The sequence below is a fragment of the Salminus brasiliensis genome, chromosome 14 (assembly GCF_030463535.1).
Source record: "Salminus brasiliensis chromosome 14, fSalBra1.hap2, whole genome shotgun sequence".
Classification (NCBI taxonomy): domain Eukaryota; kingdom Metazoa; phylum Chordata; class Actinopteri; order Characiformes; family Bryconidae; genus Salminus; species Salminus brasiliensis.
Genome location: NC_132891.1, coordinates 10,094,989 through 10,113,980, shown reverse-complemented (window position 1 = coordinate 10,113,980; position 18,992 = coordinate 10,094,989). Strand labels below are relative to the sequence as shown.

Genomic DNA, 18,992 nt, shown 5'->3' with positions numbered 1-18,992 from the left:
GATAAGTGTGAGACTGATTTCCTGCCAGAAGACTTTAAAACCATAACAACGAACCATACACCACTTCTACAACTGAAACTAGGGGGGGGGGGGGTGTTACAATGGCTATGTGTAACTTGCTCAGGCTAAAAACACTTAAGGCGCACATGGTCACATACGATTTAGCTGAGGATTTCAGTCTGTGGCAAAGCCATTAACAAATCTAGACACTGGAGAATCTACATACAGTGGTACAAGTGAAGTTGTCACAATATACATATTAATATTTGTTTAATGCTGATATGTGTAACAGGTGCTGTTACAACAGCAATTAGGACTTATATATTTACAATGGACAATTTGGACAACAGTACAACGAAGTCCATTGTTTTAAAAAATATTCCAAAGACCATTAAGGTCAGACAACCATTCAAAACAGTCTTCTAACATTGGGCTTTCACCAAGCTGGACCAAGAAATGTAACTAAATAATTAACTAATATTCCAGTATAAGAATTGTAGCATCCTTAGATTACAGTCAAACCTTTACTGGTGTATCAAAACAGATTTGATATTATTCAATCAATGCCTTATACAGTGTAATGCAAAAGTTTGGGCAACCACCCTGGTCAGAAGAAGATGTAGAAGACGATCTGACCTCCAAAAGGCTTAAAGTTAAAGGTGAAACATTCTTTTCACCACCTGAAGCAAGATTAGTGTATTATTTTTATTTTGTACCATTTTAGAGTAAAAAAAGAAAGAGGCACCATGCAAAAGTTTGGGCACCCCATAAGATCTGAGCACTATCAGATAAGATCTCAGACTCTAATTAGCTTCTTATGGCTATGGCTTGTTCAAAATCATTGTCAAATTTACTCCTGAGCATTTATTAAGCTGACGGTTCTACAGCGGGATAATGATCTTCCACACACCTCAAAACCACAATGGACTACTTTTAGAGGTGCAAGCAGAAAGCCAACACAGTCCCTCAACCTAAGAATCATTGAAAATCTGCGGATAGACCTCAAAGGAGTAGTGCAAACCAGAGAGACCAAGAATCTTACAGGACCAGAGGTGTTCCAAAGGGAGAGTTACTAAATACTGACCATGCAGGGTGTCCAAACCTCCGCTTCAGACCCTTTTCCAAAACATTAAAGAAATGCTGTATTTTTAACTTGTAAAAATCAGGTCATCTTTTACTTACCTGTCTACAGAAACAGATATGTTACTGTTAGAGATAGAGTGCCCAAACTTTTGCATGTCACTGTTCAGAGAACAATTCAGAATCCAAATAATCTACATGACCACAATCTATTTGACTACTTTTTTGTCCATTTATCCAACTATGTAACTCTACTGTCTAAAGGAACATCCTGAAGTCCCTAAAATGATCGGTCATGATGGTCTATGATATAAGAATGTGACCAAGGTCTAAAGGTAAGGGAATGAGCCAGCGTAAAACAACCAACAGCAACCGGTAGGATGTGTAGAGGTTATCAGTAGCTAAACAAATGTACAGATTGATTTAGTGGTGTTTTCGCTGCTGCTATCTTAGCCGTTCAATCAATCACTGCTAAAGGTTTCCTGAAAATGCCCACAAACAACAGACGGTAAAAAGGTAAAAAAGTACACTGCTTCTGGTAAAGGAATTGGTTTTAATTTCACCAAATTACATTTAGCTATGGGAAACATTAACTGGCAGAAACTACCTGATATTTGTTACCACTTGGAGCAGCTTGTGCTTCTTCTGCTCGAAGCTCCTGGTTTCTTAGCAGTGTCTTAGAAGAATCTAATGATATCATGGTCTACCTGTGCCAAAATGCTACGACTGTAGCCAAACCCACATTTAGTGTTCAGTACAAGGCTATCTAACTAACTATCTAACTGTTAGTATCAACACTTTACTAACTGTTTTCGTTTTTTGTTTCTTATAACCACCATCAAAGCACCTCTTAAACATTCACTTGCAAGAAGTTCAGCTTGTTACTAACAACAACCGATACCAAATCCCAGTCTTGATTATTGCTTTGTTGAAAAACAAACTACATGAGCAGAAGAAGCAGAAGTTTAAATTCTTTTAACATCCATGAATACTGAAATTTGCAATGTACAGAAAATATTTAGAAAATGGGTGTATTTTTATTGAGATACACAACCATTACACTGGGTATTTACACCCAGTGTAATGGTTGTGTATCTCAATAAAAATACACCCTCAATAAAAATACACCCATTTTCTAAATATTTTTTGTACATTACCCCATTTAAGGTGGAATGAAAAGTTTGTCAAAGTTTGTACATTGCAATGGTTTATGCCCTGTTGGTTATGCTGCTGGCCTCATCTGCAAAATCATACAACATATCTGTTAACATTTGTTTTAAAGAGTAAAAACTAAAAAGTAACAAATAATTACATTTAGTTTTCCACTTTTATGCTATGAGAATTTATAATCTGTACAGTTTGTAATTAAATTCTGGTAAAAAGTGTATAAGGATCTTAATTGGGATTCTGTAGTTTGGAGAGCACTCTTTTTATGGGTGCTGACAATGTGAGAACAATATTGTTCAATGTTTGTGCTGTGAAAATACATACTGTTCTGAGCTCTGATATACTGAACATGTGATTAACACCTACTGTCTGTTACTGTATTTTTACTTGGGTATCGTGTCGTTTAAGATGATTTGTATTACTTCTGTTTTAGTATTCCTTTGTTTATTATAGTTAATTATAATCAAATGAAAGTAACTGAAAACTTGCAACATTTTTACCACTCATCTGAAATCAGCATCCCCATTTCACCTTTTAAACTGTGCAGATATTTTCAGTTATTCGCTCTTTATTGTGTTTAAGATACAGTTTATTTATAAAATTGTAATGTTTCCAATCAGATAATCAATTACATTTGGACACATGATTCTCAGACTACTAAAAGTCTTCCTACCTCAACTGACAAACCAAATGAATTTTATTGAACTGATTGGAAACATTAATCAATATTAAACCCCATTAGCCGGCTAGGTGCAGAGGGAAAAACAGGAGGCTAAATATCATGGTTATGATGGGCTGCCAAATTTAGTAAAAATGCATTTACAGGGAACAGCCTTACTATAAACAAATGCTTAATTTAGCTGCCCAGTTTCTCTAACAGTGGAACCTCAGTTTACCTCAGACTTTACCTCTAACAGGGTAGATAAGGATAGAGGCATAATGAACATATTAAGCTATTTGTGTAGAAATAAAACGAAAAGAAGTAAAAAATACTATTTTCATGAAGATTATATTAGAAACAATTTACACAGATCAATTCTGGGGGGCTTTATACCCCTCTAAGCCACACCTGGCATTAGGCATGGTGTCAATAGGTTCATGTTTATCTGCTCCAGAGAGTCCTATTCTACTGGCAATACTTCTCTTCAGGGACTCGACGAGCTGTGTGTGTGTGTGTGTGTGTGTGCATTTGCACATCTGTGTCACCAATGGATGCACCTTTAAAGCATTCATTAGCAGCTGAATGCATTCATTAAAAGGGGTGTCCACAAACATTTGGACATGGTTATAATAGCACCGCTGTGCCTGATCCACTCGTAGCATCACAACACACATGCTCACACTAACACAACCACCACCACATCAGTGTCACTGCAGTAATGAGAATGACCCACCACCCAAATAATACACCTGCTCTGCGGTGGTCCTTTGGGGTCCTGACCATAGAATAACAGGGTGAAGGGAGGCTAACAGTGTGTGCAGAGAAACAGTCGAACGTGTCAAAATTGTGGCTGATGGGTGACCAATACAAGTGCATCTGAAACTGAGTTTTAATGTGAAGTTTTACTTCAATTTAGCCAACAACTCATTTGGGGGCAGCAGTTACATAGTGAACCATAAGGTCCCAGAATATAACTGGTCTACCCTACAATTCTAGGTGTGATGCTAAATCTGTTGCTTCAACGCTTCAACTAGACGCTAACCCACACTGGTTTAGCAGCGATAACAATGCATGTACGTGCCAACGTTGGTTTTCCTCCAATCTACTTTTCAATCCGAAATGCAAGCATAACTACCCTACAGTACAGCCCTGTGTGTATAGCCCCTAAACCCACTGTCTTCACGTGACATTACCATGTGGTTATTGATGTTATCATGTGACCTACTTCACATTTTTTGCATTTTGCATCGATGCATGCAGTTCTTTGCTGTTTTTCAGACCATATTTATTATTAGATCCGATTATTATTTTCTCTAATATTCAATCTAAGATTTTTTTTTGTACCAGGTATCGGATCAGTGCCATATCTTCTAAAGTACATCCTTTCACCTAGACAACTGCGCTATTCATTTAGCTATTTATTTCAGCAGGCTAATCTCCCTCATGTCATACTGTCAGTCATCTACACAGTCTTAAGTGCATCTTGGTGTACCTGTCTTAAGTGGACAAAAGTATCGGGACATCTGGTCATTCACTGTTTCTTCTGAAGTCAAGGGTATTGAAAAGAGTTTACCCTGCTTTTAGTGGAGTAACGTTCTCTCCTAACTCTCCAGGGAAGGCTTCTCCCACATTTTGGAGCATTGCTGCGAGCATTTGATGGACAGTGTTAGTGAGGTCAGGATCACCTCATGCCCAACTCCTTAACTTATCCCAAAAGTATCTGATGGAGCAACAGAATTCCTGATCATGGGGGGGCTGGCGGGGTTTATACTGAATTTTATTCTGAATGCATTTTTTATAAGGGGTGTCCACAAACATTTGGACATAGTGTATGTACAATATCCAAATCTATGTTGGCTCCTTGTGGACTATCTTTTGTGTTTTTCTAGGAGCTGTAGTATTGTGCTGTTTTTTTAAATATTTTTTATTTTTAATTCCCATTATTCTCAATATTTCATTCACGTTTATTCCCATATCAAATCTATTGAAATAAACAAATATTGAATCATATTTGGTTTGGGAAAAAATTTAAATTAAATATTGGGAATTAAGTAAATCCAAGGCAGTCCAAACACTCAGTTCCACCCTACACCAACCATAATTGTATCAACAGAAACAAATAAATATTAGGGCTGTGGTGGCAGTAATAATTATATTTGTAATACAGGAATCTGCCTCCTATTTAGATTAGAGTAGATTAGAGTAGTCATTTTTAAAAAATATCAAACTAAGAAAAAAACACTGAAAATAACAAAAGTAATATGTCACTATGTAACAAATATTGTATACAAATAAAACAGTACTGTATAGTACAAAAAAACAAGTGTGTAATGAGGCTCTGTTTCTTATCACAAGAGAGTAGGATTGTCACAATACCAGGAGTTCTGGTACTGATACGAAGTTCAGTTTCACAGTGCACAGTGTCCTAGTAAACAGTACCAGGGCAAGAAATCAAAAACACCCTGATGTCTTTGTCTGATCATTAAGGGCAGGTTTCCTGGACATAGATTAAGTCTAGCCTTAAATTGCAGTGTCAGTGGTGAATCACCATTAGCAACTGTCTTAGCCTGGAGTACGTCTATTGTTTGGCCTTACCTAAAAAAAAATGTCTCTCTGGTTTGCTGGACTGTTGTAGTATTTGTTTGCTGGACACAGAGAAATACTGATATTTTTACTGCTAAATTAACAGAACGTCTGTTGTAGAGTCTCTTGCTACAACATAACGGCACCCGCGCTGGACGAGGGGGATGAAATGCTGATGGAGTAGGAGGCAGAGGAGAAGAGAGCTTTTGTTCCAGGACGTTGGGCTGTATTTATCTGAGCCTGTGCGAGCAGCTGCGACAGACATAACGACTGGTGTTTTCACTCGATGATCGAAGGGGGAGATACGAGGGGGAAGTAAACATGCTGTGATATTACTGGTTAATATTACTGGTTAGTGTAGACATAGAAAAATCATCTACATCAGCCAAACATCAGAAATGTTTACTAGCAGGGTAATGTTATAGAAAGATTATAGAAAAACAAGAATTTTGCATTTTGAAGGCCGTGACCCAATGAATTGGGTTTAATATGATCAAGGACATGAACTAATAAGGTAAAAAAATCTATTCTGAATTGGTATTTCTAGCTCCTGAGGTCCTTCAACAATCAGGAAGTGGAATCTGCGCTTTGAGACACCCCTCATGTTAGACACACTCACATACATTTCTGGACAAGCTGAGAGATATTGAACCGTCCTTGAAAGTGAAAGAAACATATTACAAGATTTTATACAAATATGACTCGAGTAACACAGTGTTACAAAGTTCTCGTGAGCGCTGTCCTGCTCGCTTCACCAAAATTATATAATGGAGTTAGTAGCGTACTCAGAGCCCAAAGTAGCAATGTCAAAGATGCTGTTCTCCCCTTTACCGATCAGTGGAGCATCAAAATGATTTTGAAGCTGTTACTTTAATTGTTTGCCAAATTGCAATATTTAACTTTCAAAACGTTGTAAACTGCCAAATGCCTATTGCTGATTCATCAAATATGAACTGAGCAATCAGGACAGCCTTAATACATAAACCTCAAACCAGAGTTAACCAGACAGACAATTAAATATTCTGAATGACCAGCCACTGACCTGCCACTACTGCTGCTGCTGGTGCTGCTGACTGAGTCTGAGCTGGAGGAGCGACTCCGAGAGCCAGAGCCGCTGGGGGAATGTGGGGGTCTTGCAGCTTGGCTTGCCAACCTCTGCGGGGAAACGTTGTGTGACTGCGAGGAGTGCGGAGAGCGGCTCCGACTGTGGCGGTAAGTCCTGTCTCCTCGTCTGCCTCTCTCCTCGCGGTACAGATCCCGGTGCACCACGCTGGCCAGTGTAAAAGCTTCCCGTGCGCGAGCCTCATATCGAGTGTCTGTAGTCTCAAAGCGACTGGGACTCCGACTCCGGGATCCGTAAAAGCTGACTCCACCTGATGCGGATCCTCCACCTCCAACTCCAGCAGTGCTACCACTGCTTCCTCCAGCAGCACTGCTGCTGGTACCTGTCCCTCCAACCCCTCCAGCGACCACTAAAGAAGTGCCTCCAGCACTGGCACTAGAAGAGCTAGCGCTTCCACCGCCTCCGCTGAGGGCCCGGTCCCGCGGGTCACGATAATAGTCCGTGTCATAGTGACGCTGCCGTTCAAAACTACTGCTGCTGCCACGCTCATGGTGTCCATAGGCACTGTGATCGTAAGCACGTTCCCGACTTTCCGAAGCCCTAGGAGAGACGGAGAAGGATGGAGGATGGAAAGGGGACATGGAGAGAATGAGAGGAGAGTTATTTTGCTATGTGGGTCTCTATGAGAGTCAGGTGACATGCGTTACAGACGTGAATAATTTAAAACACAGGCTGCAAATTAGAAATTACAGCGTTTTTATTGGAGCTATAACACAAAATTGGGCTTACAAAGATGGTTTAACTAACTAAACAGTTTTTTTAATCTGCAGCCAATTTTCATACGACTGATGAAAATAAAATGAGATATCAGCTATGCATAACGAAGGTCATGCATTCTGTGGAGGGTCACATTCCAAGTTACACCAAACCTTCTAAGGATATTACTTTAGAGTTCAATATATATGCACTGTTTATGTCCATGTAAATATCAATCATGTAATTTTACCTTTGTTTGCATATATATTGAACTCTAAAGTAATATATATATATATATATATATATATATATGCACTGTTTATGTCCATGTAAATATCAATCATGTAATTTTACCTTTGTTTGCAAATATGTTTATTATAGCTAATATTATGTTACACTACTTTGATCTGATAACTTATGATGAAGGTTTTTTTTATAATCTTCCACCAAAGAGGATACCTGAGAAAACAGCCCATAGTACAGTGCTATTGAAATCCTGTTAGGACTGACAGTTCTAAAACGTATTACAGTAATTAGTATGAGGTGACCGAGACAGTAAATTAAGTTCAAAATCAATTAGTTAATTAGTCCTATTGTAACTACAAGATATAACACTGAAAACAAATAATGAAAACACAGGCAAGCACATGGCGGGCCCATTAAATGTAAGATTTTGCTGCACATAGTTACTGAAGTTATTAGAGGGTTTGAGAATTGTTGAACAGACAGAATTAATTAGTGGGAAATGGTGGGAATTCTGTTTTTCAAAGGATTGTAAAAATACCTTAATTCCATATTTTCACTAGTTTGTCACATTTATCCATTTACTCATTAGTATTATTCTTTTTTGCTGGAATATAATAAACTATATTTCCCAGACTACAAGAACATTTGTTGCTGCTTGTGCTTATTTTCTATAACTAAAATCAGTTATAGACACATTGTAACAGTGTTTTAGTGTATGTCTAAAAACTATTTAGACTGTTTGATACATATCACCTATTCATTAAATTTAATGCAGTTTTAAATCCAACACAATGTTTTCTAGTTCAACTGTTGTTCAGAAACTTTGATAAAATTACCTTGTTCTGTGCTATGCAGTTTTTTGGAGTTAAATAAGATAATATAATTAAGATAATTAATAATGTAAGATAATTAAAAAAGAGAAAGACACAAAGCACTGCAACTTTTTAATTTAGCTGGTAAGTTAATGTAATATCATAATCAACACATTAGATATTCTTTTCCTTCCTTTCCGTCTCCAAAAGGAATTCATTTGGTTTACTGTAAACTGTTTTAGAACTACAGTTTTAGACACTACTACACTTTTAGAAATAAGTATGTATCCAACATTTGATTTTAAAATCATGCTTTTACTTCATAACTTTATAGATTTTGACTGATTTGTAGGAAAAATTAAGAACTTTTAGTATTCAGAATGATGAATCTTAAAGTAGACTGGAAACAGTACATCAATACTTCATGGTGTCTAGCTTATAGTATATCAATGATATGCTGTCTATGTTATTACTGAATAAATTGTTCTTAACATAAAAAGTGATTCAGACTTTTGAATGACAATGTATTTATTTCTATTTACATTTCTCCAACTATTCCTTTTTGCAATTTATTTAAGTTTCCACCTGTTAGTAAGAACTTTACCTAGTCTTGTTGCATATTTTAAAAAATAACTGCATTTAAAATTATTCATTTTATTTTTAAGTTATTTGTGCAAAAGATATTTAGACCTAAATAATCTTATTTTTAGGAGAAAACAATTTTTGCATGCAAAGATAATTCAGTTAGATTCATTTAAAGTTTAACAACCTACTCCCAACTTAGTTAAAATGAAAAACACTAACAGCCCTCTTATGTTATACTATTAAGCAATGGAAAACTACACTATGGACACGTTGCAATAAGCCTAAGAATGCATGCTGAAGACATGCTCTCAATTATGTTGAAGTGTTAAAAACAGGTGCAGATATGATCTTTTCAAATGAAACACAACAGTACGTTTCATCTATCATGCAGTTTGTATAAAGCTGCTTTGCATAATCTTGGTGACTGCTGTTTGAGCTTCGTAGCCTTTTTTAGTTTTAACTGTTCAGAGTTATTTATTTAATTATTTAATTAAAGCTAGTACATTTTTTGAAGTTTTAATACGCCTCAATTTAATTGATTTGGATGTGACATTTGACCTCACTGTGTAACTTGACTGTGAGCGGCCCTTGGGGCACAAAGTCCACGCTTATAATAAAAAAAAAAAACAAAAAACAAAAACACAAACCCACAAACAACGGTGACGCATTGCATCAATTAACACTCCACAGCTCGTTTGCCCTCTTCTCCATTCATATGCATATGGTTATTGTGTAATAACTGTTTAACAAGTTTTGCATTTTCATATTTCCTTTCTTAGCTTACATGTATCCGAAGTTTTGTGAAGGGGAGAGCAGAAAGGCAAAGAGCCAGGGAGTGTGACAGTGTGAGAGTAAGGAAAGGGGACAGCAAAGTGAGTTGCCAATAGCTATCAAAACAGCCTGTTTTAACAGCTACAATCAATCGTTAGTGGGAGATGGAAAGAAAGACAGGGGGATCAAACTAGGGGGTTAGAGAACAGCTAATATACACAGGGCAGAACATACCAACCTTTTCAGACAGCTGAAACCCGACCTACAATTCCAAATATAATTTAGGGAGACAGAACTTTGTGAGCAAAAAAAAAAAGTTAAAAATGTAGAATGTTTCTGAAAATGGAGGGAAAAAACGGAAGGAGTAATCCATTTCTTGGGGCTGGTTTAAAAGCTAATCCAGAAATACTCCAACAACGAAGTCAGGAATAGAAAAAGGACACAGAGGCAAAAAAAGAGTATGAGGTACTTTATGTCCAGGTTAAGTCCAGAGAAAGTCCCAAAAATCATAAATCCACTTTGAGTCTGCTTTGACACTGAAAAAAATACTAGCTTGCAAATTTTTTCTTCAGCACTTTTGACCGTCGAAAACTAGAGTCTCTGTTTTTTTCACCAAGTGTCTCTGTTTTTTATTTTCACTCCCGCAATCCAGCAGAGCAAGTCTTTAACTCAAGATGTCCAAGTCCAAAATATAGTAACTGTAAAAAACACAAAAGTTCTCGTGCTGACTTTCTCTCCCATACGTACATCCGCCAGCGCGAAACAGCGTTCCACTCTCCCCAAATCCTGTGAGAGCTGATGTACGAAAGAAGACCTAATCAGTGTCATAAAAAAGTGCAGTAATCCAAGTCCTCCTTGAAAAGATGTCAGTGGGGTTTACTAATCCCAAGGTAATTTCCCACTTGTAGCTTTCGTATATGCGTAAGTATAATCCACTGCCAGTAGGACCAGTTCATTAGGCGACACAGGAAAGCATCCTATTTGGCTGGATTTCTGGTCCTGTGAGTACTGTATCCATGGTCTTTTGTAGCTCTCTAGATCCAGAGTGAGATCCACAGTATTCCAGTGTCATGTCTGAAATCCATGGCGAAAACAGTTATCTTCAGCCCCAGTGCAAAACCATACCTCCACCTTCACTTTGGCTTGGTGATCCAAAAATGTGTTATTTTCCATCTTCTGCTGTTTGGACCATTCTCTCCATTCTCTCTTTAATTCCAACACTCTTTGGAGAATGTCAGCCAAAAATAACAAAGCAGAAAGCAAATGAAAATGGTCTAAAAATAAATAATGAATAAATAAAGAGGTTTGCTCACTGTTTCTGTCAGTTTCTGCCATGATGATCAATGGCAGAAGTCTCCCAAGTAATTAATGGCAGAACCCTAACACCACACACGATTCCAAAGGAGAAAGGAAAAAAAAACAATACCTCTGCAGCGACAGAATATCCTTGCGTTTGTCAGCATTAATCCAATTCGAATAACCATCCAGTGAGTACCATCCAGAGAATCCAGAGAAAAGGAATCGCACATGAACCACCCATTTTCTTTTTTTGTTTGTTTGTCTGTTTGTTTTCTTTAATCCAATTACCAATTAATATGACATAACTGAATACCACAATAATCGCGTTATAGTAAAAAAAAAATATAGTAAGACATTAATCCACCATGGGCGGTACTGTACTCCAGATCAGGGCAATCCCAGGCAACCCAGAGTGGACTCTCCCCTCGCTTCCAGAAATCCCAGGATATTACGATATCCAAAACCTTCTCTTCACTGTGAAATCCAACTGAGAGGCTTATGATTTGGAGAGAATCCTTTTTCAGAGGTACACTGAACACTACATACTTAGTGTGAGTTAGTGAGAAGCATGTTTAACATGCTTTAATCTAAAAGCTGCCTACATCGATCTATGAGCGGTAGAGCTCCACAGTTGTCCTCAGCTGAATCCTGAATATATACATATATAAATATATGTGTGTGTGTGTGTGTACATGTTCTCTCTGGATTTACTAGTTTTATTCCCTTGCCCTGCCTTGTCATTAATATTAATGGAAATAATGCTCGGAAGGGAGAGATGAGTTACAAGAAACAAATGGTCCCCTAGCCTTCAGAGAAACTATGTCCACTTACCCGTCTAGTCTGCGTTCATAGCGTCCCTCTCTGCTGTGGAGCGATGCAGGGGTCCCATACACAGGGGCCCCTGCCCCCCTCGTGAACCCCGAAACATCCCGTGCGCGAGTGGCTATGGACAGGCTATCGTCCAGGCCTCGAGCAGCCGTCGGGATAGTCCCTGGCTCATTGTAATCGGTACGCAGGTCCCTGTCCCCCATCTTGTTGATGGAATTGTGAGCCTTCTGAGCACTCTTAATGTCCACAAAGTCCACAAAGGCTGCGACGCCACCCTCTGATCCGCGCTTCGGAAGGACCTTAACACTCTCCACACGTCCATATCTGTTCAAAGAGAAGGAGAAATGGCATCATCCTCAGCACAGATTAGGTACCGCATTAAACGTGGCACGATCGGTTGTGTTTCACCAACTGCATAACTGTGACTGCTAGGACTGTCCCGACTGGGGCCGATCCAGGCATATTTTAATGGATCGGGTATCGGCTACTTTAATCCCAATCCTGTTTAGATTATAGAAACTGTTACAAAGAATAAAGTGATTTTATTTCAGTATTAATGAACAGGTCGTACCTAAACTGTGGGGCTGTGTTATTGATACAAACACAAGATCGGATCAGATTCTACTTATATTCAGACTCGGATCAGATTGAGGGGGCAAAATAACCTGTTTGGCACCCTAGGGACTGCAATTTCACAACAGTATAGTGTATACAAATCAGGGCCTTTCAGACAATCCAACCATTCAGAAAAAAAATTCTCCATCAATTCCTCCATGTTTCTAAGTGATACCAGATAGGTAAGGTTTATCAATAAATAAACCCCAATGAGACTAAGGATGAGTAATGTCAGAGACAATCCTGGCCCCATGCATTTTATATTTTAGAGGAAAACATCAAAACTGTTGAGTTTTATTGAATTGCAACAGAGTTTCATTACATGCAACAGTGTTTTATGAAACGCACTGGATGTCTGTCCTGATAAACTGTCCGATGCTTTCATGGAATGAGATGTAAAACATGTGGAGAGACCTAACGTCAACCCAAACACACAGTACGTTTATTGTTTAGGTAACCTCCTCATTTGGACTTCTTGTTAGAGTCTCTTCCTGCCATGCAAAAGTGACAGACACATGGTTAGTTGAGGAACAGTTTCACAGATATAGAGCTGTTTGTGTGTTGTAATAACTGGTAGATCCAGCTACTGTACTGGGTATCGGTTTGGCACCTCTAAGTGAGTATGTAAAATTTTGTACACACACTCCGTAGATCTTAGTACCATTTATTATAAAATACTGAAGAAGGTTGTTTTCATATTTAACATAATAATAATAATAATAATAATAACTCTGAGAGACTGTGAAGTTGTACTGTACTGGGCTGAGTTTCTAAGGCAATACGGGGTGAAAGAGGAATAAACCACTGAATGAAAAGTAGGCCTGCACTGAATATTGTTTATTAATGCTTATTGTAATGCTGGTCTCTGCAGTGCTGCACAGAGGACTGCAATATTCAAGTCAGCTCCAACATCAATTATTCAAATAAAAAAAAAGTTCTATGGAAAATATGCTGAATACTTTGCATGCTCTTGTCTGCCATTGTCTGCTAAAGGTATGGAGAACCAATGTTGGGGATGAGGTGGGTTGGTGATTATCCAACATTCTGACCTCACTAACACTCTTGTCGCTGAACGCAATCAAATCCTCACCACAATGCTCCAAAGAAAAAAGCCTTTCCTGCACATCGGAAACAGTTCCTTCAACAAAAAACACATAAACTCATTTTAAATACGTTTGATTTCAGAAGAAACGATGAATGTGCAGGTGTCTCAATACTTTTGTCCACATATAGTGTACAATTACAAGCATTTAAAGCTTGTTAAAACGGCGAGCTGGGAAAAGCTGTCTCGGAGAGGGGGCACAATGACTGAAAGTGGAATGACATCCAGACATGTAGAACAGTAGATCTTACACACTGATCATCAATTGAAGAACCACAAAACAGGAAACTGGATGATATGGCTATTTCAGCTGTCTCATGTTCATGAGATTAATTCATTGCTTGCTTTTCATTATTTATGAACGAACACATTTTTGTGGAGCACTGGTTGGCAACCAAAGCCAGTGGGGAAATAGAAAACAGCCGATCTGGTGTAATGAGCACAAAACCTCTGAAAGTGTCGGAGTGAGATCGAGGAACCAGCAGACGTTCAAACTGTGATTGTAAAATTTGCATAAGGGTATCCCTTTCGCTTCCGGATTTGAATGCATTCAGCCACCAGAGCATGATGAGGTCAGGTACTGATGGTGCATGATCGTGCTCCATCACACCAGACCAGGGCACACCAGTTCCACTGTCCCACAGCCCAATGCTGGGGGGCTTAATGTGTGCGAGTATGGCTTGGGTATGGTGACCTTACAGTTATGTGTGTGTGTGTGTGTGTGTGTGTGTGTGTGTGTGTGTGTGTGTGTGTTCCAGAGCATCCACATTCATTGGTACTGCTTATTACGGAGACTATAGACGTTGTGTGTGCTGTGTCAGCAATAGAAGTACCTTAAAATAGCTGAATTTGGGATAAAGGGATGCCTGGATACTTACAATCCCTAACTTTTTTCAAATGTTCAAATTTATCTGTGCAACTTTTTTGGTTGGTAAATCATCAGAAATCACGCTGTGTTGATAACGGGGTTGCTCTGTGCGTCTTGTAGGATCCTCGTCTCACAGTATTTTGTTCATTTCTGTGAAATGAGACATCTTAGTCAGTTTCGGCATAGTGGATATGTTTATCTTTACTTACGTTTGACACGTCCGCCTTTCTGCAAACTACTAGCTATTCCTTAAAGGATTCCTTAAAGGATCAGTTCACCCAAAAACATTTACACTCATTTACAGTTTTCACCCCTTACACCCAATGCAATCGCTCGTCCAAGGCACGTTCGCTTATGGGGTTTTGCAGTGGAGTTAAAATCTATTATAGCAAATATAAATATCTAACGCCATCCAAAATATCGACTGCATTTCTATTAGAGCAGCAAATGACCAGAAAACCTAGAAAACTGGGGTGTGTGGTAAATTACTGGAAATCTAACCTAACAGCTGTCAAGGATCCCACTATTTTAACATGCACATATAGCTAGCTATGTCATACACCTGCTATGTTTGGTAGCTACATTATATATACACTATAGGCTTTGTGTTTGATTGAACACTGCAATTAACCTCACTTTAAGAAACGGTGTGCATTTTGATGGCTTTACATCCACAAGCCACAGAGTTTACAGCCCCACAGCACTTCAAGCGCTGCAAGTAACGTTAGACTAGTTATCCAGAGACTTGCAGCACTGGGTGCTTTATTTAGCTAGATAGACAGATCGACTAGATTTTCTAGGTTATGACTGAAGGACTAGCTACCAAACATTAAACCTTTCAGCCACATCGCAGTGACCCCGTTGTAACTGGCTAACCCACGTAAACTGTCTCCATGCTGCCTCACAGCTGAAGCATGAGAGCTAGGCTAGCCTGCTGGCTAATCATGCCTGTTATTACTGCTGCATTAGGCGGCCGTTGCTAACTTGCCTGCTTTGACATATGAGATTTGACATATGGCAGCCGAATAACAGCTAAATCTGAAGAGCGGCGGCCACGGTCTTGTTATTACACGTTTATGTAGGCTGGAGAAACAGAGGCAGACTGGCTGGTTAGCTTGGCGGCTAAGCGGACTGTGTTTTTAGCCCGTGTTGCTGGTTTCTATGCAGCCTGGCTGGCTGCTCATATTAGACATGGCGATTTTGCTAACGCTGCTGACATGAACGCTGCCTGCCTGAAAACGTGTTTATTTCAGTCATGAGCTCAGCATGCTAATTAGCTTGTAGCCGATAGACGATCCCCTAAAAGCTTGCCACAGACAGACAGACAGCAAAAGTTCATATTGCGAGCTTCCTAAGCGGAGCCTAATGTTAGTAGTATGTAGCTTGAGTTGCATAACAAAATGCAGGCACTGAGCGGGTTTGCAGCTGGTAGCTGCTGTATTTTTTAGTATTACCCTACGGCTGGGCTGGAGCTCGTATAGTAACGCTACAGTGCAGAAATTAAAATAAAAAAAAAAATTATAAAAAATAAAGAAAATCCACTCACCGTTTGAAGTGCTCGATAATTTTCTCTTCTCGTACATTTTCAGGTAAATTCCCCACCCATAAGTGTCTGGTTTCCCGGACCATACTGCGCGTATGTGTCTCCCGATCATACAGATGATTTTATTAGGATAAATCCGATCCGACTGAGTGTGTGTGTGTGTGTGTGTGTGAGAGAGAGAGAGAGAGAGTTGCTAAAGAAGATGTGTTGAAAGCTGACCACCGAGCCTTCCCTCCTCGACTCAACACCACCACCACCACCACTACCACCACTACCACTACTGGAGCAGCTCGCCCTCGGAAACTGGGAGATCCTGTGCACTGCTGTCGAGGAGCGCGCTCTGGTTTTCTTGGACGAGGACGCGCACTGTTTGCAACCACGAGAGAAAAAGGGGTTGCAGGCGCCTGCCGGACAGATTTGATAATAATATCGCTTCTGAGGCGTAGGGATGTTGCCCAACCTGCGGGTTTTGCTGTTTAACTATATGTTCTGCACCTTAAAGCCACCTTATGATGCAAAAGTAGGCGGTATTAACAAAGAGCAGTGTGTGGCAACCAACACTGTATTCAAAGCTCTGCATATAAATATATAGGAATAGGACATACTGTAACCCTTCAAAAGGTAGCATGACACTCAGTGCCTGCAGGACAATGATGCAACATACCTTTTACATAATTTTATGTATATATATATACAATGAAACATTTAGTGTATTTTTAATATGTATGGAAATATAGTGCACTGGAAAATAATTATCTGTTATGTGTTTTGAAATTATATACTCCATTTTCACATGCAACCATTTATGATTTATAATATTAAAATATGTGAATAATATCAATACACAAATAACCATTTTTAATGCACTTCTTTTTGATTCATAAAATCTAGACAGCTCTTGCAAATCAATAGTGGGAATGTGAAGCATGTCCTGGAGCAACTAATTGGTCTACATTGTCGTTACTGGCTAACACAGTGGATTATAATACAAAGCCTCCATATAACGGGTATCTTCTTTGTGGCACCTGAATTACACCACATCCCTACGCAAATCAGCTCATGCAATGGCTTTAAAAAAGCAGAATGAGCAGCCAATGGGAATCTTATCTATCTTATCTACTCTCATATATTTGCAGGATGGGTTTGAATGCAACCGATTTGACTGATTATGCAACCTTAAGACAAATTAGGTATCAGCCTTTGCTTGCTGGAATGTGATTAATCACAATTTGACTTTTTTTTTTTTTTTTTTTTTTAGAAAAGCTGACTGCTGAACAGCCATGAGTATTTTGCAAAAAAAAAAAAAAAAACACAGTAGAGCACAAAATTGCTTTTAATATCCATTGTATTTAAAATGCATACATGCTGCCTGTAAAAGCAGTTAAGAGATGCTTTGCACAAGATAAATCACAAATAGTAAACCAACAAGAATAGATTTCTATAAAACATCATTTGATGTTAACATTTTGTGTATAATATATAGTAAAACGACGTTTTTACTGTATAGCTATTTCAAATGCAAGTGTTAAATAAAATACAGCATATGCTTTAATACAGCATTTCCAGTTTCTATATCTAATCACCCCATTGATCACAGCAAAGGGAGCCCAAGCTGAAAATTGCAAACGACACGACAGCGATAACCTAGCAGTTCACAAATGATGAAATACTATTAAAACTATTAAATGGCTATTTGGACATGTAAACACACCTGTGCTCAGTAATACTCTGAACCCTGAAAGGCTTTTTGCTGATCGGCGTGTTTTAGCGGACACATTTAGCTACCAATAATCAAAGAACAACATGAAAGAAATCGCACACAGGCTCCTAAACACGGCAGTGAACTTGAGCACGGTCTGAACCGCGCATGCGCCAACATGCGGCAAAACCCAAGACCGCAGTGGCTGGAGCGCGCATGCGCACGGCACGCCCACGCCGGGACTTGACAAAGAGCGATTAGCGCTCTGCGGAGCGGAGGAAAAGTCTGGAAAGGCGGGTTGAGCAAGCCGTGAACAGCATAAACTCCGCAGAATACAAAACAGAACCACCACAGGACTGTATATTGAGGATTATTCGGATCTACAAAAGCCCTTGGCGGAGGAAAACTAATAAAGCAGTCATTTCTTTTGAGCTCAGTGCTGTGGGGACTGGATAACATCCACATGTTCTTCTGGAAATAGCTACAAACGTAGTCCGCTGCCGTCCTTAAGTTGTGTTGTGTTGTGTTTTTGGTCTGATCTGAGGTAGACGACAACTAATTCAACAGTTTTAGCTAAAAGAGTTGACCAGGACTGTTTGTTGGTTGTTGGACTACTGAGAACAGTCTTGATCGCCCCCAAAACGCAGCAGCAGCCGGAATAACAAACCCAGCTATCTATCTACATGGATGTGGCTGAGAAGCCTGTCATTGAAGACAGACAGATAATGGCTTGCTAACTCAGCATCAGGTCTTTCCCTCATGAATGCAAGATTAGGAAACGTCTCAGACATCAGAAGTTAGTTTAAGACCAGCCCAAGATTAGATAGATAGCTAGCTCTCACTAGGTCTGTAGCTAGATCCTGTTCTAACGTGGACTCGACTGTGGAGCAGCCCAGCAGCCCAGCCGCGGCTTTTAATGGCGTGTCGTTGGGCTGGCTAGCGATGGTGACGGGGTCCATTAATACAAACAGCTGCACTATACAGCTCTGTGCTATTAAAACGGCGTATTGTCCAGGTATCTAGCTCGGTCGAGCACCGCAGGCAAAGCAGTGGTTGTCTGAAACGTGACGCCATTTTGAACATGGTCTCACGTGGCGACCGTTCACGATAAGAGGACGATTAGCTGCGGAACAGCAGCAGCAGCCATTTTGTGTTTACAGAGCGATTTGTTGTGGTCCTCAAACGGGCTGCTTTTGTCTACTGGGACCCACATAACCCAGAAAAGGCGGTGTAGTGTCTAACTCGGCCGAGGTGTTGTGTTTTGCTCGGGTCTGACGTCTGATGAACAGACCAGGCACCAGGCTACACGTTTGA

At 39.5% G+C, this 18,992-nt stretch overlaps 1 protein-coding gene across 1 annotated transcript in view; it reads right to left on the bottom strand.

Moving 5' to 3' along the window:
• Positions 1 to 16,369, bottom strand: part of spen (spen family transcriptional repressor) — a 37,527-nt gene extending 21,158 nt beyond the window's left edge. The window contains exons 1-3 of the mRNA XM_072696174.1: positions 15,983 to 16,369; positions 11,855 to 12,175; positions 6,534 to 7,154 (exon numbers count right to left, since the gene is read on the bottom strand). Of these exons, the coding sequence (XP_072552275.1) occupies positions 6,534 to 7,154; positions 11,855 to 12,175; positions 15,983 to 16,065 (1,025 nt within the window). The 5' untranslated portion in view covers positions 16,066 to 16,369. The remainder of the gene's footprint in view (positions 1 to 6,533; positions 7,155 to 11,854; positions 12,176 to 15,982) is intronic.
• Between the last annotated feature and the right edge of the window lie 2,623 nt (positions 16,370 to 18,992).